The sequence below is a fragment of the Schistocerca americana genome, chromosome 11, assembly GCF_021461395.2.
Source record: "Schistocerca americana isolate TAMUIC-IGC-003095 chromosome 11, iqSchAmer2.1, whole genome shotgun sequence".
NCBI classification, from domain to species: Eukaryota; Metazoa; Arthropoda; class Insecta; order Orthoptera; family Acrididae; genus Schistocerca; species Schistocerca americana.
Window position 1 is genome coordinate 45,065,769 of NC_060129.1, and position 23,081 is coordinate 45,088,849.

Consider the following 23,081-nt stretch of genomic DNA (forward strand, 5'->3'; position numbering starts at 1 on the left):
CACATTTCGAGCCGTTATTTTGCTCGAAAGCAAGAAAATAAATTGCACTCACCAGCCTTTATAGTTGTTAAATGAATAATAATAATAATAATAATAAGCACTTTATTTACTTCAACTGGCAAGCATTTATGGTTGAGTGTCAACACAAAACAGTGAATTTTAGCTGTCAGTGTAATGCAGAATAAAATGTAATTTGTCTAGAAAGAGAGAATAAAACCTGGAAAATGGGGAGTAACACGTGATACAGTAATAAATTTCCAAACGGATCTTAGTCTTTAGCAAAACATCTACTTTTTCTGTTTTTTAGTGTTAGCAGGTGGACCTCTGTCAGGATCTCTTGGCAATGTCCAGTAAGGAAAGAAGGTAAGCCAATAGAAGCACTGACATGGCATCTCCTTCAGTTTTTCACTGTTGCAGTGTCAGTTTTACAAGTACCCAAGTTACCCGTAATCAGGCGAGCACATCTGAAATGCAATGTAGGTGAATTTCTAACCACGGACAGGAAGAGCAAGAAAGTCGCTGGTCGGGGCTGTCCCCAGGCACTTTCAAATATTGGGTAACCTGAACTTGTCTCGAGGTAACACGGGAATGCTTTCACTGAGAAACTTTCTGAATGTGTGTTTGTGCCTTTTAAATGAGGGGAAGAAATGGCATAGGCATGAGGAAGAATGTGGGCTGCTTTGTCAAATGTAATGAAGTGTCGGAAGGAAATTTTACATATCTCTATGGAAGGGATTATCGGAGTTTGGGCACTTTGAAGTGAAGCTTCACAAGACACCCTTATTCAATACATTTCATGTGATGCACTTCACAGTCTGTCAACAGGTTGCGTGAGATGTTTGAGTGTGCGTAACTGAAGACTAGCCAGTGGCTGTCGGGCCCAGACATTGATGACTATTCACAGCTGTATTAAATATTACAAATATGGGAATCATATATAAAAACAAAGATGAGGTGACTTACCGAACGAAAGAGCTGGCAGGTCGATAGACACACAAACACACACATACACACAAAATTCAAGCTTTCGCAACAAACTGTTGCCTCATCAGGAAAGAGGGAAGGAGAGGGAAAGACGAAAGGAAGTGGGTTTTAAGGGAGAGGGTAAGGAGTCATTCCAATCCCGGGAGCGGAAAGACTTACCTTAGGGGGAAAAAGGGACAGGTATACACTCGCGCGCGCACACACACACACACACACACACACACACACACACACACACACACACACACACACAAGCAGACATGCTTGTGTCTGTATGTGTGGATGGATATGTGTGTGTGTGCGCGAGTGTATACCTGTCCCTTTTTCCCCCTAAGGTAAGTCTTTCCGCTCCCGGGATTGGAATGACTCCTTACCCTCTCCCTTAAAACCCACTTCCTTTTGTCTTTCCCTCTCCTTCCCTCTTTCCTGATGAGGCAACAGTTTATTGCGAAAGCTTGAATTTTATGTGTATGTTTGTGTGTCTATCGACCTGCCAGCGCTTTCGTTCGGTAAGTCACCTCATCTTTATTTTTATATATAATTTTTCCCACGTGGAATGTTTCCCTCTATTATATTGATATCAAATATGGGAATCAGTTTCATAATATTTAACACAGCTATAGATCATCAGTCATGTCTGTTCCTTCAGACATGCAAAATAAAATAACTATTAAACACACACAGACTGTCTTAAAACGATGACAACAACGTCGGTCTCTCCGTGTTTGGGGAATCATATTATGTGCAACCATTGAGGGATTTGTACAGAGTGGCATATGGAGGTTTGGATCGACCTACAAAGTGAGCAGGTACCCAAAGTAGTTAAGGCAACTGCTCGTAAAATGCAGGGAACTGGAGTTCGAGTCCCGGTTCTGCATAAATTTTCATGTGTCACTAATACAGTCTGGCCTGAGCTGGTGGTCGGGTGGCACGAGGTATGAATGATCTTCGTTCCGCTTTTTCTGACGAAGACTGAGGTCAAAAGTCTATACGTAAGTGTGTTTTAATTGGGACTCTGTACAGGCACTAATGACCACGCAGCTGAGTGCCCCATCTTGCCGTGGTCTAACATACCATACAATGATAATCTGAAGGCTATAACATCTGGCCTGTGAAGCAACATGTTTAACAAATGAACTGTTTCTGACATGCATCGCAGACTGTGTTATATGAAGTGCTTCTAGCCATCATCTGATACGAGATTACAAGATGAACTGTGACTAGAATTATTAACAAGCATTGTGACGTAGGAAAACACCACTCGCTTGCTAGCCGAAGAAGCACGTCTGGCCTACACTGCCGACTGCAGATACTTTAATCGAGAGGATACTGCACACACTGCAAGTTCCTGCTGCATCTTCAAATGGGCAGTCAGTTACAAGAGAACAATTACGGCAGCAGTTATTATGCGGATTACATTCACATTTTCCAGTCTCCGTTTTTCTGATTTTACTGCTTATAGACACGTATTTGCTGTGTTTGTTTTACTCCTACATATTGCACAATTTTTTTAATTATACATCACAAATTTGTGCTGTTTATTGCAGTATGCTGATAAAATGTGCACCTTGAACAGTGTCTGCCATTATGTCAGTTGGCTACAGCCAAGCAGAAAACAGCAGCTGTGCTTTCACTTATTAGACCAAATGAAAGCTTTGAATCTGACAGGTGCATGTTACATTGCAATTGTTTACATAACAGTATTCATCACGCTATGGTACTCTAAGCCATTAAGGGTTCGAGTCGCAGATAGGCACGACAAAAAGACTGCGGCATCAGTTGCCCGAGCATACAGTCGTGTGTGTGTGTGTGTGTGTGTGTGTGTGTGTGGTGTGTGTGTGTGTGTGTGTGTGTGTGTGTGTGAGAGAGAGAGAGAGAGAGAGAGAGAGAGAGAGAGAGAGAGAGAGTTGCATTTAAGCGAGTACGTACACAAGAGTGTCATCTAATTTTGATGAAGGCCTTACTGGCCGAAAGCTAAATATGTGACAGTCTTTTAGTTGTGCCTATCTGCAACTCGGCATCTCTGCCATATGGTGAGTAGCAAATTTCCTTTTCACAGTACTGTTACATTCCATCCTGGATTTTCCACCGTTCCATTAAGGGCTCATTTATTTGTTGGGCGCAATATTTCATTAATTCTAGGAACAGTTCAATTTTCTCGATTTTACCTACGTCAAAATTACACACACGAGATCTCGAGTATATTTCATTCGAGACGTACCACATTTCCGGCAGGAGTAACATTAGGGTGGGGTTTTCCATTTTGTCACTCATACAAGATGTACATGTACACCAGACTTCCATGCCAGTAATATTTCCTGGCCATACCACAATACTGCCCTTATTCCAACAAATTGGAACAATGTTAAGGGTAACACTATTGCAGCCACTCACTGCTGTAAAATATGGCCTATGTAAACGCATCTTAAGGAGTAAGACACCCGTGATAATGTTGTAGTAGTATGTAGACAGAGCTTATATAAATTAAAGAAAGACTGTTGTTTAGCATCCTGCTGATAACAGAGTCACTAAAGACAGAACAGAAGCTCGGATTTGGAAAGGAAATTGGCTGTGCCTTTTCAAAGGAATAATCCCAGCATTCGCCTCAAATGATTTAGGGCACTCAGGGAAAACCTTAATCTAGACGGGCGGACAGGGATCTGGATACGAATTCTGTGACTTACTAATTAGCCACATTGTTTGTTACCTTATAGTAGCTGCTGCCTCACTCTTCACTGTGTGGATGTGGGCATTTATGTGACATCCTCACAGCCTACTCACACAATAATATGTCCCTCACACAATACCAACATATGAGGGACGGTCACCAAGTTTTAATTATCAAAAGAAAAATCGTAGTTACGTAAATAATTTTTTTGTGTGTCTGCCGGTAAATATCTGAGGTCCCAGTTGACGCTGAAATCCCAGCACCACAGAACCGCAGCATACTGCCAGAGGAATCAAAATAAATTGGTGTAGCCTACCAGTAAGGTGGAGTATCGTGGCAATTCATTTCTGGCAGCAAAAAAAAAGTGCAGTTGTGTCACACAAATCCAGGCAACTAAAGTAGTAATTCTACATTACAGGGAAGAGTTGGAAAAATAAAAGCTCTTCCCCTTTAAGGCGAGCCGACACACGTCTCGTGGCGATAAGTCTAGTACTGAGCTGTACACAGTCTTCTGTCGTATTATGTGACCTGCAAACAGAACGGGAAGGAGACGGAACACCGTGGCACACAACGTACTCTGCGGTGTACCAAAGCAGACAGGAGGAGGAGGAGGCCGTAAACTCCGTCGACGACTCTCTGTGCGACCGTGTCGGACGCGCCGCGAGCTCGGCCTCGCGACAAGTACTCACCCAGTTCGTTGACGGCGAGGCTGTAGGACGAGCCGCAGTGGACGGAACGCACACCCCGCGACTGCGAGTCGAAGAACTTGATGAGTCGCGGGACCAGCTCGTCCTTCTGCTCGGCGTGTCCCAGGCGACCCAGCCCGCCCCAGCCCCACGAGAAGGCACGCTTCTTGCTGTCTACCGCCACCTGCGTACGTCGCAAAATACAGACGATTTATTACCCCGGAGGACCCTCGCAGGCTAGCCCTCTCTGATTTTCTCTGTACGTATACAATTTACAGGCAAACACCTAGGTACCAATTCTGCAGGACTGCGCACTTCTCGAAAAAACTTAACGTACTAATCTTATAAAAGTCAGTTTGAGACTCTTCGAATACAATAATTTTAATTAAATTCTATATTTGTAACATGTGAACTTTCATGCCCAGGAATGTCACATGCCGTGATCAGATGAATTTCTTACCAAACACACTGCTTTCTCTCTGCCTGTGGAGAACGTCTTTGAGGGGGTTCTTGATGCAATAATTTACCGACAGCTATATGTAATGTAAAAATTTATTTTATTTTATGAACTTCTATGTGTTACCAGTTTTGGCATTACAGTGATGCCATCTTCAGGCCCCACTCGTCATAGTCGTAAAACCGCTATACGCGGAAGGAGCCGTATAACTGGATCCGTGAATCCAGTTATATGGCTCCTTCCCTGTATAGTGATTTTACGACTATGACGAGTGGGGCCTGAAGATGGCATCACTGTAATACCGAAACTGGTAGCACATAGAAGTTCATAAAATAAAATAAATTGGTGAATTATTGCATCAAGAAGTTCATGCCAGCTGTCGTCCCACGATCCATAATGGATCAATGAACACATAATGGATAAACGAAGATCTTTGAGGGGGGGTTATAGGTTTTTGGAAGATCCGATACACACCTTTACACTCACCAGGGTGAAGTAATAGTCAATTTCTGCGTGCACCTGCACAGAAAGGTGGCATCACACATTTTGAAAACTTTAGCACAGTTGGCCATTGTCAATTACTGTCTTCCACTGCTATCACCTCGTGGTGGAAAATGTACGCGTCATCTTCTGCATTGGAATCCAGATACCATTTAGTTTCACACCCTCCTCCTTTCGATTAAAATTATTTCACTGTTTAGTAATTTTCCACGGCATCTCTGCACGGCCTTTTTCAGTATCTGCTCGTACATGCCAGTACTCACGTATCATCAAATCTTAACTGTTTTGACAACTGACCTGTCTCTTTCTCCCATTCTACAGTTGCCCTGTGCTGCTCTGTGTGTTTCTCTACTACTGTTGCACGTTAGTCCTACAAAAGGAAGACCTTTGAATTTGATCATCCTATGAAGTTTTATAGGAATGAGTTTTTCCTTTTGCCAATATAATACAGAAAAAAAAGCAGTGCAATCCTGCAGTCTTGGAGGCACTAAGCCTGAGAAACAAAAATAAAAAAGGGTTAGTGCACAATTAGGGTTTGACTAATGAAAAGAAATTATGTGGTCATACCACAGCTCCTAAAAATGTACAATTTATCTCAAAATTTGCAAGAATGACAGTTTGTACTGTCATAATCAGTGGTACTAACAAGCAAAATGCTTACAAGTAGTGCAGCATCCTTTGTGTTTCAGATGCTCTGAGGCAGCAGCGTGGATGAAGGTGACCCAGGGATGGTGCAAGGGTCACTCAGCTGCCAGTTATTGAGCAATCTCACATCTGATTATAGAAACTATGCTGCTAAACAATCACCTGTTCGGTGGTTATGCCTGAGCTGCCCAGTGTGAACTGCAGGTGATTGCCAGGCTCCGTAAGTGAGCAAACTGTAGCAGCTGTAAGGGTTGTGGGATTCACACACGTATCTGCGTCTAGTCAGTGAAAGATTGCCCCAAAGCCATTTCCAGAAACATAGACCGAAGGATGCCGCGTGTTTGCAAAACCCGAAGGATGAACGGAGAAATTTTGTGACTGACACTAGCAGTTGACGCATTCCGAAATCCGGCAACTGTGTGAAATGAACACAGTAACGACAGCGCAGACACTGTAGTGCGACTGAATTTTTGACCGCACAGCTGTCTTTACTGCTCGAGTCACATTAGGGTAGATATTTTTTAAAATACTATTACAGAGCTTTCACACATTACAACTTTGTGAAAGAGAGTCCAAATTTTTATATTTCATGTCGAATAAGCGGGGATCGGAGCAAAACTGCTGCGTGCACAGTGTCAGGAGCAGAGTATCGGCACACGTATGAGAGCGACACCTTTGGCCGATGGAGAGATACTGCTGTTTTGTTGTAACTTCTAGCAGCCTTTAGTAATAAAACTGTAAAAAGGAAAAGGATGTCCAAATGTACCTCGTGTAATGTTTCATTGCCATTTGGGTCTTACCTCGAAAGGTGGTCTGTTATTTGAATAACCGTTTATTATGACAATTTCCTTTATACTTCTGACATTAACTGTGGAAAAAGTGAAAAATAAATATTTTATTTATGAAATGACGGGATGACACTGTATGAGGAATTTACTGTCAGATTCCCAACTTGTTTCTGAGATGCATAAATATGTAAAAAAGTGAAGTAATTTATTTTTATCATTTTACAAGATTCACCAAATCAAAAGAGTATATAGAGAATTTTATTATCTGCACTTATAGAAATATCTGAATACATATAAAACACTATTAAAGTTTCAAATATTCTAAATGTTCTTGAAAAGAAAGTAGAAGTGATAGAGCAGTGTCAAAGAGAAATAAATAAAAATAAAAAAATAAAAATGGTAAAAAGGGGGTAATTTAACAGGCTGAATGATATCTTAGGCAATAAGTATAAATTACGTTGCTGGTTAATGAGTTAGCAAAAAAGAATGAGAGACTTATCTTACATAATTGTTAAAACTGACAAAATATTTGGATGCTAGTAACATTCCCAACCAGAAGATGTAAATCAGGAGAGCTCATACTTGAATACTGATATATAACTAAAAATATATACAGGAAGTATGTCACAACAGTACACAGTCACGAAAAGTGAAGCGATTCATTGCAACACACATGGCATTTTATCGGACAAGTCTTTGGTGCGCTCACAAAGCTGAACGTTGGGCAGCTGACCGTGTATGCGTATGGTCTCGCTGTTCCACTCTGCTCTTTACTACGAGGCAAACTTGACAATTTGGGGAAGTACATTACATGAAATTCTGCGCAGCACTTTGTAGCCAAACATCCAATTAACAATGAATGATGCCAATCCTTCCGTTACATAATGGCACTAGTGCCAAGTTAGTGACACCAGTAAATACAGAACTACCGTTAATACCTCGTGAATCGACGTTCCACAATTCACTTATCAGATGAAACCATCTCCCGAGACTTTAACCCGGGACCCTACGCGTCTCCTACAGGTAGAGCACTTCTACTAACAGCACACTGAACAGATCCACTTGAGTTTTACCGTTCTGGTGGCTCTGTTAAAGTTTCTGCTCGTTAGTCATTCAACTTCCATCGACAGCTGACAGTCACTTAAGCTCAACACTCTCTCTGGTGCAGAACTAGCCCACATAAACAAACTGCTTCACGACTGCACTCACCTAACATCTTTTTCCTAAGCTCACTTTCACCTTTTCAGTATCAGTGCTAAGGTTTTTTGAGTAAGTTTTATCTTCGTTTGGAAATAAAATTATCCTGCAGTGTTGAAAATATCGTGTTACAATACTGTCCCAAAATGCTCAATCATTGCGTACGGCAGAATTTAAATGTCTGTAAACTTTACACAAGGCAGTTTTACTGAAAAACACACAAAGTCTCTGTACTATATTGTTTTATGCAAATATAGGTCACACATTGTTGCTTGAATTTTGACTCAAAAAAATCAGTGTGGCCTATAATCAAGATTTTTCTCCTCAGACCATAAATATTCAATTTCAAAATGATATTTGCACATATCTTGTGAATTGAAATTAATACCACTGCAAGTTCTGCAGTTACTCTTGTAAGCCAGCAAAGACTTAAGAAAAAAATAGCAGAAAAACTTATACTTTGTTTACAAATATAGTAGCTGTTGTTGAAAACAGAAGCCATCACATCACTGCTTTTAAGCACCACATCCATGTGTTGACACACTGTGTTCACCTGCATTATTTACTGTAGTGCCCATCTGCTTAGCTGAGAAGTAATATGTTTGCCTACAATGCAGCAGACCCGGGTTTTTATCCGGGCCGGTTTGGATATTTTCTCCACTTGTGGACTGGGAGTTGTGGTGTCTTCAACATCAGCGACGTGCAAGTCACCCAATGTGACGTCACCTGAAATAAGACTTGTACCAGGCAGCTGAACTTCCCACGATGGGGTCTCCCGGCCATCAATGCCACACCATCATATCATTTAACTTACTGCAGTGCTGTTTGGCATCTCAAAATTCAGTGTTTAGTCTGCATTCTGAATAGTATGTAAAATACAATTTAAAAAAATAACAATAAAAAAATTGCATCAAAGATGAATTATACAATTCTGGAAAGATATCAAACTTGTTTTGTGTGCTTGCACAGCTTTTGTGCGCCTGTAGTTCCATTAAGACAGACATCATTTCACTGCACAAATCATCCAAACCCATCTGTATAAAACTTTACATTCTATTGGTGAAATTTTTATTTTACATGGCTTTTGCAGCCTTCAGTTCGAACCATTTCAGTTGCAGCAACATATCCACATTTCCTGTTTTGAACTACAGAATTAAGCACCTTTGCACCTGAAATCTACTATGATGGTTATCCAGGAACTAACACATTTTTAAAAATAAAATTAACATAGAAAAACCAAATTTTGCTACATACACTTAAAGGCATAATCTTATGCTGTTTTTCTATACATCCACCATTCAAACTGAGGCACTTATCATACTGCACCGCAAAGTTTTCTATATCGTCTCTGTAGAAATCTGCCACCTGCTATCGCAACTACCAGTTTATACTGGCACGAAGTTTGACATCAGTACCAAACTGTCGTGTAGTGAGCCACGTCTTCATTGCTAGGAAGAGGTGGTAATCATTCAGCACCAAATGCGAGCTGCGTGTTGGACGATCTGACACCTCCCATCCAAAATCCTGTAGGAGCTCTCTGATACAATTGGTTGTGTGCGGACCCACCTCATCACGAAAGAACGAAACTTTTGCGCTAAGTTTTCCCTGATACTTCTATTGTATCGCTCACCTTAACTTTGTCAGTGTCTCACAATACCTCTCCGAGTTAACTGTTGCGCCACGTTCAATAAAATCAACCAGAATCACTCCCTGAAAGACCACACGGTACTGTCGCTGGACGTGTACCGAGCGTACGAACATTATGACACCACGATGGCGGCTGTAGCCCCGCCCGCTGCCGCGATAAGATGGAAATGTCTGTTACTTTCTGGATAGCACTTTTATGTGCAATCTGTGTCCATTTAGTTGTATGGCCTACATTTGAGATTTAAATTTTACTTTCTCGTGTCAAAAGTTTATGTGCAACCTATATTTGCACAGATACTGTATACGAGATCCTTAGGTCTTGAGAATACAGGCAAGTAGTTAAGAGGCAAAGTTCTGTTCAGAAGCTCGAAACTAATCAGGCGCCGAATATCCGAGTGTTAGTGAAAACTGGCTAATCCGCTGCTGTGCAGAGCCGGCTTACCGTGTGATTCGATCCGCAGCTGAAGTCTGTGATCTCCAACACCTCCACCGGTGTGACGTGCCCATCCTTGGCCTTCTCGACATAGAAGACGATTCGTTTGGGAGATGTTTCACAGTGGAAACCCAGCTTGTTGCTCGTAACGAAGTACTTCCCATCTGTATTGTGACCTAAACAAATGGAAACAAAACAAATGGTGACAAATGGCAGAAAATTTTGAAATATCGAGATCAACAACCTTTCACTTTGTAACACGTCAAAATAAAATTGCTACGATGATTTTTACATTAATCTGCTGAAATGACAACACATTCTGAAGGCTCCCGTATTCTTCTCAGAGTGGCAATTTTTCGTGACTTTATTTACATTTCTGACAACTACACAGCAGATGTAGGAAGTACCAGAGACAGCTCCCTGGGCACAATTTGACACTTCAGTCATATTAGAGCCAATGGATGGGCAGGGAACCAGTGGCGGGGAGGGAGGAAGGGGCGGGGGTGGGGGTCGGGGGGAAGCAGGGTGGCAGACATTCCCACCCCATCCTTCGGCCTGCGGCAACACTCAGCTCCTTCAGAATCTAACAGTGCCGCGTCATTCATTGTTGCATTCTGCTGACCTATGTGTTCCTTGATGGAATATTTTTTCCACATGCGCTACCAGTGTTTATCACCACACACACACACACACACACAGATTATATATATATATATATATATATATATATATATATATATATATATATATATATATATATATTTTTTTTTCTTTGCTGGTGTTGGAGCCATTTGACTGCAACAATTTATATTTTATTGTTATACGGCTCAGATTTCGGTGTATTTCATACCATTCTGATATCTTTTGACATATAAATACAGGGTGATTCAAAAAGAATACCACAACTTTAAAAATGTGTATTTAATGAAAGAAACATAATATAACCTTCTGTTATACATCATTACAAAGAGTATTTAAAAAGGTTTTTTTTCACTCAAAAAGAAGTTCAGAGATGTTCAATATGGCCCCCTCCAGACACACGAGCAATATCAACCCGATACTCCAACTCTCTGTAGCATATCAGGCGTAACAGTTTGGATAGCTGCTGTTATTTCTCGTTTCAAATCATCAATGGTGGCTGGGAGAGGTGGCCGAAACACCATATCCTTAACATACCCACATAAGAAAAAAATCGCAGGGGGTAAGATCAGGGCTTCTTGGAGGCCAGTGATGAAGTGCTCTGTCACGGGCTGCCTGGCGGCCGATCCATCGCCTCGGGTAGTTGACGTTCAGGTAGTTACGGACAGATAAGTGCCAATGTGGTGGCGCTCCATCCTGCTGAAATATGAATTGTTGTGCTTCTTGTTCGAGCTGAGGGAACAGCCAATTCCTGGGCTGCGAACAAATGCTTGCTGGATGCGTGCTACATTTTCATCACTCGTTCTCGGCCGTCCAGAACTTTTCCCTTTGCACAAACACCCATTCTCTGTAAACTGTTTATACCAACGTTTAATACACCACCTATCAGGAGGTTTAACACCATACTTCGTTCGAAATGCACGCTGAACAACTGTCGTCGATTCACTTCTGCCGTACTCAATAACACAAAAAGCTTCCTGTTGAGCGGTCTCCATCTTAGCATCAACTGACGCTGACGCCTAGTCAACAGCGCCTCAAGCGAACAAATGTACAACTAAACGAAACTTTATAGCTCCCTTAATTCGCCAACAGATAGTGCTTAGCTCTGCCTTTTGTCGTTGCAGAGTTTTAAATTCCTAAAGTTGTGGTATTCTTTTTGAATCACCCTATAAGTTACTGTAGTTGAAAATAGGCTATGGCCGAACTCTGAATCGTATAACAATGAAATAAAAATTATTATTGTCGAAGGGCGGTAACATCATTAAAAAAAATTACGATGACTATGGTTTCAGCCAAAATAAAAATTACACAAACCATCAGATTTTCAACAATAACAAGTAAAGCAAATTGCACAAATGTTACGTGTAAACTGTTGAATAAGGACGTTACCTCTATTTTTCATCCTGGAGAATGGAAACCCCAAGATCATCGTCATCTGACTGGTCATAGCTCGTCACGACCACATAGTCTTCGGTATCTTTGCTGCTGCTGTCCTCATCGTCTGATAAAGAAATTTCAATATTATAAACGGATTCATCTCTTACATCTTCTTCTACGTTTGATCTTGTAATCTCTTTCCACACGTGGTTCACGACGTTCTTCCAATTTTCTGGTGTTATTCGTGTGAAAGCCTCATTTACCAGCACCTCTGTGTCTTGCAACAAAGGTTTTGTTTTGCTCTGTAACATCTGCATTTATTTGGGCCCAGATGAGTTCAACTGCATTCTAATGGCAGTGGTACAGTGGAAGACATAACTTTGCGCCTGTGGTTCTCTGCTAATGTATCAATCACATAATGCATCTTCTGTGACTTGTATCATTTCACTGATTCCAGAACTTCTGCTTTCCACATATTCTGTGCAAAAGCCTCTTTTATTATCTTTCAACCAGCTGACTATTTGGTCTCTCCCTGCAGCAGGCGTTGATGCCTTATTTAATTGTACAGAATGGTAAGGCGCATTGTCCATTACAAAAACACTACCAGAACATGTTTGGTAGCAAACAAAAAATAAACCAGTCTTTGAATGTATCTGCATTCATCTCCTCATGGTAACTGACAGTTTTTTCTGACTGTAACATCATAACAACACGAGGCCCAAAACCGTTCACAGAGCCAGCACAAAATATAATTAGTCACTCTTTCTTACCAGTTGGCACACTCGTAGTTCCGTGGCGTGCGTCATCTGTCCGTGCGACGGAACTTGCACAACGCACACTGACCCACATTTTGTCAATCCACATTACATTTTCTGGATTCACTGCTTGCAACTCTCACAGGAAATGACGTCTCCACACTACAATATCTCCACGTTCCATTAATACCTTTTGCTCGTGCAATTTTTTCAAAGCAATGGAGACTTCTTGTTCTGCCTGTGATCAAACCACTGTCTGACAGTGATGCCATCAACTTTTTAAGTGTCGGATACTCCTTCCCGCTGTAGTACGTGTATGTGTGTTGCCTGATATTCTTCCTTGACTTTCCAGGCATCACAATAACAGGGCTCAAAGCTGAATTGGCAGCCTCTTTATCATCTGTGACTTTCTTCACTATAGAGATGTTCAATGCTTCTGCCACTCTGACAACCACTTTACTCACTGATATCAAAGGCCCACCATTGTCCCTTTCCCTTTCAAAGAAAACACACAATTTATATATAAATTCACGTGCTCGGGATTTCAGCGTAGCTCCTTTCACAATAGCCCTCTTCTTTGCACCACAGGTAGCCATTTTCCACTTCTACACACTGCAACAAACTCACAGAAGTAGCAGACTGCACACATATACACACAAACCTGAAGGTAACATGTAGTGCAACTGACTGAAAGCAGTGGTCGACCAGGACTATGGCAACACTGGGGCGTCGGCAACGTAACGTAAACAATAGCTCATAATCTGACCGGTCGTCGTCGATGCGTGAAGCACGTGCGCCGAGGCCACGTCAACTGACAGAGCTCTTCTCTCACTGTATGGAGAATATTTCACTACATTTCAGCCACATGAAATGCCTTATGGAAATCGTTTTTAAATGCTGTGTGTGACTGATTGATTGGTTGCTTGAGAGGGTTACGGTACTAAACCGCGAGGGCACCAGTCCTGCAATTCCGAAGTTACACACGGAAGAGAGAGGGTCCGCTAAAAGTGGAGTGGATTCAAACTGCAAAAGGAGGAAGTTAAAACACACAGTAGAAGGTTAAAAGGGTCGTCCAAATCTATGAATTGGAAAAAAACAGAGGGCTTTGAAAGGAGGAGTGGCCACGGGTCCCTGATCGAGAAAATATGAAGAGAGGCTCCGACCACAACCACCCTGCCCCTGCTCCAGGAGTAAAGCAAAACCTTATACCTGAAAATAAAAACCACTATCACAGAGGAAAAGGCCCAGTTCAACCAGCCGTGAATTGTCTGCTAATATTAAATCCAAGGAATGTGGAAGACTACACTTAGTACGAAGAACCAAAAGAAGGGGACACTCCAACAATATATGAGATATCGCCAGTCTGGCTCCACAACCACATTGTGTTACGCAAGAGGAAGCAACGAGTGAGCCCGGTACGACCAGTGCGTAGACGTCATAAGACAGTGGATGCCTCCTGAGATGAGTGGAAGGAAGGGAGCCAAACTGCAGTAGTCTTCTTGATTGTCCAGAGTTTATTACAGAGAGACAGTGCACTATACGTCATTTCACTTTTGGGCAAAGAGAGATTTGACGTAAACCCCCATATACGCAGCTGGAATAATGAAGGGGAATAAGGGATGAGTAACTGTTTCTCTACCCAAATGGTCAGCCAATTCATTCCCTGGGATGCGCACAACTTGGGACCCAGAGAAAGGCAACTGAGCAGCCAGCATGGCTAAGGGCAGAGAGGAGGTCACAGAGAGCAGAGACCAAAGGGTGACGAGAGTAGCATCCGTCGACAGCTGCAGGCTGCTCACCGATTCGGTACAAATTAGAACATTGGAGGGAGGTCTTTGTGAGTACACGATGTTGTAAGCCAGTACGAGACGTGAATGTGTATCCCGCCTAATCTATCATCTTAGAACCATCAATGTAGAAGATGGTGGCACCCTGAAATGCTGCAAGGATGGCACGTACAAGATGCCAGAAATCAGAGGGGCAACAGACCTTAGGACCATGGAACAGATCGGACCTAATCCGTGGTCTAAGCACCATCAACGTGAGGAAGGGAGGGGGGAAGGAGGGGGAATACACAGAGGGCATGACACATTCTAGCTAGTGGAGAAGTTGATCGCTACAGGGGGAAAGTGAAGCGTATTCCAACTGGCGATCCCACACAAGGGCAGTTATCAGGAGGGAGGCACCCCTCATTTGCAAAGAGGACAGGGTACGCAGAGTGGTCAGCGAACTGGCAAATGGCTATTATGTAATAAACCAGGAGTTTGCTCCTTTGTATTTGTAGAGAGGGAATCCCTGCTTCTGTAATGAGACTCGCCGGAACTAGTGCAAAAGGCACTGATAGCCAGACGCACCCAAAAATGGTTGACAGGGTCAGGTACTTGCAGAGTGGAAGGAGCAGCTGAGTCATAAACCTGACTGCCATAAGCTAGTATGGACAGGACTAGAGCACAGTAAAGATGGAGAAAAGTGACACAGTGTGCACCCCAATATGTGTGGGCCAGAAGGCAGACAGCATTAAGTTTCCACACGCATGTAGTCTTTTGGTGGCGAATATGGGGCAGTTGTGTCAGATTTTTATAAAAAATGACGCCCCAGAAACGGAACGTGCTACAACATCGAGGAGCTGGTCGCCTAAATAAAGTTCTGCGTGGGGCCTGCTGTGGGTCGTCGACAGAACTGCATAACCCGTGTTTGGGAGGGAGATAACTGGAAGCCAAGGGAGATGGCCCACACAGAGGCCCATCGTACGGCGCCTCGGAGCCGGCGCTCGGCAGATGCTAGCGATTGGGAGCTATGCCAGATGCAAAAATTGTCGACGTACAACATCTGGATAACTACGGGCCCGACAGAGGTTACAAGCTATGAGGAAGAGTGTGACACTTAACACAGAATCCTGTGGGATACTGTTCTCCTGAATCTGAGGGGCGCTGTGTGAAGTGCCAACTCGAACTTGAAAGATCTGGTGAGGTGAACACTCGCAGATAAAAATCAGAAGGGGGTCACGGAGCCCCAGTCGTGGATGGTAATTAAAATGTGACGGCACCAAGCCGTATCGTACGCCTTATGTAGGTCATAAGATTAGTAAAAGCCTGTCTGGTTGCTGTTTTCAATCTGAGTAAATGGCTAGTTGGAGATCGTTCTTCCCGGAAGCCACACTGATATGGAGACAAAAGGCCCCGAGATTCCAGTACCCAACAAAATCTGAAGCTAACCATCCTCTCGAGCAGTTTACAAAGTACATTTGTCAGGCTAATTGGGCGGTAGCTGTAGAGACACACTTGCTGGGCTTAAGGACAGGGATAATTACACTGTCTAGTCATTGCGACGTGAAAGCACCCGTGAGCCAAACGTGATTTAAGACCCGGAGGAGATGTTGCCTCTGGATAACATCAAAGCGTTGGATCATCTGGTTGTGGGTGGAATCTGGACCTGGGGCCTTGTTACATGAAGAGATAAGAGCCTGCAAGAATTCCCATTCGGTGATTTCCTGTCAGAGAGATCACAGTTTGTAGTAATTGACGGGAAACCATCGAGTAAAATAGAAGTTATTTCTCATGTTTCCCAAGGTAGTGTCATAAGTCTGCTGTTTCTTCTCTATAAATGATTTAGGAGACAACCTGAGCAGCTGTCTCAGGTTGTTTGAAGATGATGCAGTCGTTCATATCTAGTAAAGTCATCAGAAGAGCAAACCAATGCAAAATGACTTAGAAAAGATATCCATATGGTACAAAAATTGGCATTGACCCTAAAAAATGAAAAGTTTGAGGTCATTCACACGAGTGCTAAGAGGAATCGATTAAACTTCGGTTACACAATAAATCAGCCAAATGTAAGAAATTACAGTTACTAACAACTTATACAGGAATGAACGAATAGAAAATGATGTTGGGAAGACGAACCAAATATTGTGTTTTATTGGCAGAACACTTAGAAAATGTAACAGTTCTACTACAGAGACTGCCCTCTCTACACTTGTCTGTCCTCTTTTGGAGCAATCTCGGAAATCTCGGATCCTTACCAGATAGGATTAATGGAGTACGCCAAGAAAGTTTAAAGAGCAGCAGCACATTTTCTATTATCGCGAAATGCGGGGGAGAGTCACTAACATGATACAGTATTTGGTGGACATAATTAAAACAAAGACTTTTTTTTGTACTGGCAGAATCTTCTCTCACAATTTCAGTCACCAACTTTCTCTTCCAAATGCAAAGATATTTTACTGATGCTGACCTACATAGGGAGACATAATCGACATAATAAAATAAACAAAAATCAGAACTCACGTGAAAAGATATAGATTCTCCCCCCCCCCCCCCTTCGTGCTCTGTTCGAGATTGGAATAATAGAAAATAATCGTAAAGTGATCTGATGAACCCTCTGCCTGGAATTTAAGTGCGATTTTCAGAGTATCCGTGTAGATGTATATTTAGAAGTCTGACAGATAGTTGACTCTGAACTGTATCAATTTGTAATACTTAGCAAACAGTCGTCATACAAGATGTTCTACAGCTGTACAAGTTTGAAGAATTTGTGTACATCTTCACAGATGGACTTCCGTTATTCGATAGCTCACCGTACACAGATAAGACAATTTCTACTTCCGACACTGGCCAAACTTCACAGGAAATGAAGTCCATGAAAGGAAGAAAGAAGATATCGAGTGGGGAGACATACTCCAGAAAAGATAGTCAGTAATTTCTGATCTGTACATGCCAGTATCTGAACTTTTACAGGAAATTCCCCCTCTGAATATTTATCGATACAGCGGGGAACGTCCGACAACATACCTTAGTTTTAATCCGCAGATTTATAATCTAATATTGCAGTAGCAGTCCTACAATATGGTGAAATACTTCGAATTAATATTACATTTTAAGACTTTTATGTAGAAATAACCTCAGTTACAGAAACTTGCAATACATACATTCTCAGCCTGTCTGGGGGAACAGATTTTGCCTCTAAACAGTTTACAGCAAATAGTGAAATTGTTTGTGGTTTACTTACCCAGCTGGCCATACTCGGGACATCCAAACGAGTGGAGCACACCCTTGCAGTCCAGTACGACGCTGAACTCGCCCCCGCAGCAAACTTTCACCACTGGAGGGCCTTTGTAGCTCAGCTGCAGACAGCGACAAATCAGTACACAACTGAGACCACTGTACAGTAATCCGAGAACGACAAAGTAGAGCAAGAAGTCTAGCAGGAGGTGTTCACAGATGGGATAATTTGGGTATAAGGAAACATTTTTCAGTTTAATGGCTTTAGCTTATTAGCGATACAGGTTTCCTCCCCATTCTTCATACGTTAGCAATGTGACCCTCTATAACCATTCTATTGTGTCTTCAAGTACGACGACCCTTTCTTATCGTAATAAAACCGACCCCGAGTTGAACTCTACCCAATTTATCCCAAGGATTGGGTAATTTGTGTACAACGTGTACTATTCCAGTAATACATATTTAAACGTTCTATTATGCTACAATTACCGCAACCACAGGAAATAGCAGGTCCACGAAACCCGTGACAAAGTACAAATATCTGTTTCCAAAAAGTTTGGTGAAAAATCAATAATGTGAGTTACATGACAAGATAGAAGGCTTCATGCTATTCATGTACATTTTATATAATTAAGATCAGTTTCAAAAAAAGCTTCAACTATTTTTCCTAAATCAATCTACAGTATGTCGTCTACCTTTGGGAAATTGTATCAATGACCATTCCCCTCGCATCTGGTTTTGCTAGTGTGGATCTTGTGCTGTTACCTGTCCCCAGAACTCATTCACTATCTACAACATTCATTTCGTTAATGCACTGAAACCCACGATCTGACCATTATTTCTGAATCTGAGTTAATTCTTGTCATACAACCGAGGATTTTTTTCCTCATCACTAGACCTAGCAAAGACTGCCTAAGTGTTTTTATGCAATGTTGAACTTTTTAGCAGCAGCATACACTGACACTACCTTTTTCACTACATTTCTGGCCTTCTCAAGATCACTCGAATCATACGTGGATGTCCTCTTCGTAACATACGATTGTGCCACGATCTGGAAAGGATGACTGAGACAATTGCCCAACCTAACCTACAATTACACCCAAATTACCTCATATTCTTAATTTTAATTTATTAGCAAACTATCAATGACATATTACTAACTTAATTATAAGTATTAAACGTATACATATTTCAGTTTGGTTACTGTATTACAGTCTGTTTCTCATAGCAACCCTTCAATTGTATACCTTCATTGCATTATTGAGAAAACCAAACTCTCATTTCAAAATGGCAGTATCACTAGGACCGACACAAATTGTTAATACCATGTTACAGCTCCATGTGAAATGCAGAATATATATTAAATTTGAGAATGTAGGAAGATTAGGTTAAGAATTAAGAAAAAAATTCATTTACACCAATATTACCCCAATAAACTCAAATCATCCTAACTGACCATATTGCACAACTGCTGGATAGGTCACTCAACGAAATGTCATCAGTTGGTGACCAGTTGACTTTAATACAGTGCATCCCACACAAAGCCCGTAGAACTAACACACAACTGGAATGCCTCAGACGCCAGTTAATCATTTCTAGTCAAATTGCTTATGAAGTGGCAACGCTGTCTCGAAAGTTGGCTACATTGCAATTTTATCAGAAAGTTGAGTGTAACTGTTTGTTCGTGTATCAGTTCTCGTGAGAAGCTCACACTGTAGAATTGTTACAGGAATGGGGCAGTCTGCATTAGAACAGCGAACTGATTTGTGTAGTGTTACATAAAGACTGGCTCCACCAACGAATGTAGTGTTTCAAGTGAAGTATCCTGGTAGGAAACTCCCCCAACTAACACTATTCAAGATCTGTACAATGGCGGGGCGGGAGGGTGGGGTGGGGGGGTGGGGGCAGTAGGATCCATTCAGAGTGTGTGAGAAACAGGCAATTGACAGTGAGATCCACTGAAACTACAGACAATTTGCATGACATTACGAGAAGTCCCCACAATTCAGTAAGGAGTTTATCGCAGCAGGTCAGTGTATCTTTTACATCGTATACTAAAAGATATGAAATTAAAATCCTATATACCTGCTCTGGTGAAACATTACACTTGAGAGTTCATATTATGTCAAGTCAAGGTGGCTATCCTACAATAACAATGTTGCAACTGCCTCTACACACATAGCAGATGGTAAGGACTGCCATTACATCTCATAAATGTTAGCTACTGAGCAATAACAATTCGTTTTTGAGTTGCTACCACAATGACGAAAATAATATTGAGTTAAAAAAAAAAAAGATCATTCCACTTGGGACCTATCGAATGGTACATTAGCTTATTTGTTTGAGTTTTAAATATTTGTCATGTATTATTGTTTTCCTGACATGTTCCATATCCTGGAGGACCTCCTCACTACGGATCAATTGGAATGAAAGTAAATCTATTCCAAACAGCTGCATAAAGCTTTTGATAATTGTGCGAAGAAATAAGGAAATAACCATTTGATGATGACCAGCATCTTGAAAATAGTAAGACACATAGCTTATAAAATAAATAATAACTGAGATAGTAACTTCTCACTTTACATTTTTTTATGACAGCGATGCAATAAATAACTGCGATTCGTAGCTTTTCATTCACCAATTTATGGTGACAATGGCGCAATTCTATCCCGCTCCCCATCATCACTGTTGTCGGAATTGGCACTGAAACCATCTTCATCGTCATTATTATTAGCTGTTCGTGGTCATTAATGATACCTTCCACTGTCTGTGCTGCTCTTTCAAGTTCTTCGATGCGCTCGACCCTTTTCCTCCTCGAGGCTGCATCCACAGTCACAAGAGCTTCACACAACCGCCTTTCCACCTCTGTTATTGTAAAGTACTTATTATTGTTCCTAATATATGTCTTCAAATCACTGCATATTAACTCAATGGGGATGAAATGGCTGTTGTATTGTGGCAGCCTTATTACAGTATGATGCTGCTCCTTGGCAATTTCGTCTACCACATACATAGGCAACAAGCGAATATAAAAAAAAGCTTTCTCATGCTTATATCCACACAACATATCATGCCTGTAACTACTGAACAGTGAGGTTTTCCCACCCCTGAAAAGTTCACTTTCTTTCAATGACATCAGCAACTTTGCTATGGTAGGACACTATTTTCTGCTGTAGCAAACATAAATATGCCTGCAAATAGCATCAGTCTGGACGCCGACGATGATGATGATTTGTGCTGAGGGGCGCATAACATCACGGTCTACAGCGACCTGAGGATAAGTCAACATGAAGGCTGTCCCCACATATGGAGCAGTTTGTAATACACTAAAGACACCCCCCCTCCCCCACCCCCACCCCCACCACCACCACCACCACCACCACCACCACCACCACCACCACACCACCACCACCACCAATCCAGGGATGAGGACATAGTTCACAAAAATTCACCACTCTTGTAACACCTCTATCAATATCGGCGAGGATGGTGGGCAGATCTCCATCGAGACTGAGGGCTGCCTTAATATCAGTATACAGGGAACATATAGCCAAAATATGCTGAACTGAAAGTGGCATATCACAAACTTTACAGAGTGGTGGATCTCCCACGGGAGGAGGAAGCCACGTGTTAAAAGTACTATGTCCAATGTGCAGTCTAGTATGCAGAACTTCCTTCCAGCACTGAGGCTGATACGAAGTCCGTCATGCCTGTGTGGTAGATTAGAGCGGCCGCAGTTTGTTTTCTGTCACCTGCAACCATTCAGTCTCCCACTGACGCATGATGTGTCTGTCAGAAAATGAGACGATGGCGTGCAACGGGATGGGGCACTGACAGACAGCACCATCCCAACATGCTTTCTTAGCAGCTTTGTCAGCCACATCATTTCCTGATGTGGCCAGGTACCCAGCAAAAGATCCCCTCCTTGTAATGGTGTTGAAGCTGCCAGAAGGAGTCACGGATGAGCTGAATCAGTTGGTCTACTGGATATGTTTGGTGAAGTGCTTTTAGTCAACTGAGTGAGTTGGAACAGACAAGAAACCTTGTACGGTGATGTCTGTGAATACTCTCAGTGGCATCAGAATGCCACATAATTCTACATCATAATTTGTAAATTGTTCAGGAAGACACACTTTAACAATCCTATCAGGGAAAACAGTAGACCAATCGAGGACATTCTCTTGCTGGGAACCATCTGTATAAACAATGATAAAACTGTGGTACACATTTAAAATGGGCAAAAACAAAGTTATAAAACCATAATCTGGAATACAAGTTTTCTGGTATCGTGTCAAGCTTAAAATCACTTCAGGCCCCTGAAGTCTCCGAGACGACTACACTTTCCATCCTTGGTTGTGTATCGGGAGGTCAGATAGCTCCGGATCCTAGAAACAGTCTGTAGCGCGTATCCCAAATGACTCGGTCATATAGGTCCGATTCCTGAACAGACGTTCAAAGGTGGGTTGGACCACTGCACTAAATGCCAATAACTGAGGCGACACAGTGTGTTTCAGCAGTGCCAGTCGAGCCAAAAGGATAAATTGCCGAATCCAGAGTGGTTGTTTACCAGCCTCTGCACACAGACTCTGAACTGGGATGGTCCAAAAGGCTCCAGTCGATATCTGGAAGCCCTCGTGGTTGACAGCATCTGACATCTCGAGGTAAGAAAGTGCGGGCCAATCCGTAGACCAGGCTGCCATAATCTAAATGTGGTTGAACAAATGCCCTATAAAACGGCAGAATGCGGGACCTGTCAGCTCCCCACATTTTTCCGCTACGGCATTTCAAGATATTCAACGACTGGAACCCCTTTGTTCACAGGTCTGTCAGGTGTGGGAGCCACATTAATACCGAGTCAAATAGTAAACCCAAAAAGCGTACAGTGTCTTGAAAACGTAAAATATTGTCCCCTCCTGTGAGCACTGGTCAGTTAAAACTTCAACGAGCACGGTAAAAGTTGACAGACACGTGTAGTCTTCTCTGATGAGAATGGAAAAGCAGTTGTCCTGGCCCAGGTTTCCAGCCTCCTAATGGTCAGCTGTAGCTGCCTCGTCATTGTCGTAAGATCAGAGGAAGAGTAGAAGATTGCGAAGTCATCCACAAACAAGCATTTGATGGGGCTCCTGCAGTAGTGGCAAACAACGTGACACTGAGGACACTGCCTCGGGGGGCCCCATTCTCTCTAACATAACAGTCAGACAACGCGATATTGGAAACTCCGGCCCTCGAGAAACGATAGGATAATCAGAAGGTTTCCATATAGTCCCCCATTTGTGAAGTTGGTGAAGGATGTTTTAACTCCAA

At 42.3% G+C, this 23,081-nt stretch overlaps 1 protein-coding gene across 1 annotated transcript in view; it reads right to left on the reverse strand.

The window, feature by feature from the left end:
* Nucleotides 1-23,081, reverse strand: part of LOC124553638 (protein RCC2 homolog) — an 84,604-nt gene that overhangs the window by 37,718 nt on the left and 23,805 nt on the right. Inside the window, exons 5-7 of the mRNA XM_047127509.1 lie at nt 17,785-17,899; nt 10,016-10,182; nt 4,342-4,522 (exon numbers count right to left, since the gene is read on the reverse strand). Of these exons, the coding sequence (XP_046983465.1) occupies nt 4,342-4,522; nt 10,016-10,182; nt 17,785-17,899 (463 nt within the window). The remainder of the gene's footprint in view (nt 1-4,341; nt 4,523-10,015; nt 10,183-17,784; nt 17,900-23,081) is intronic.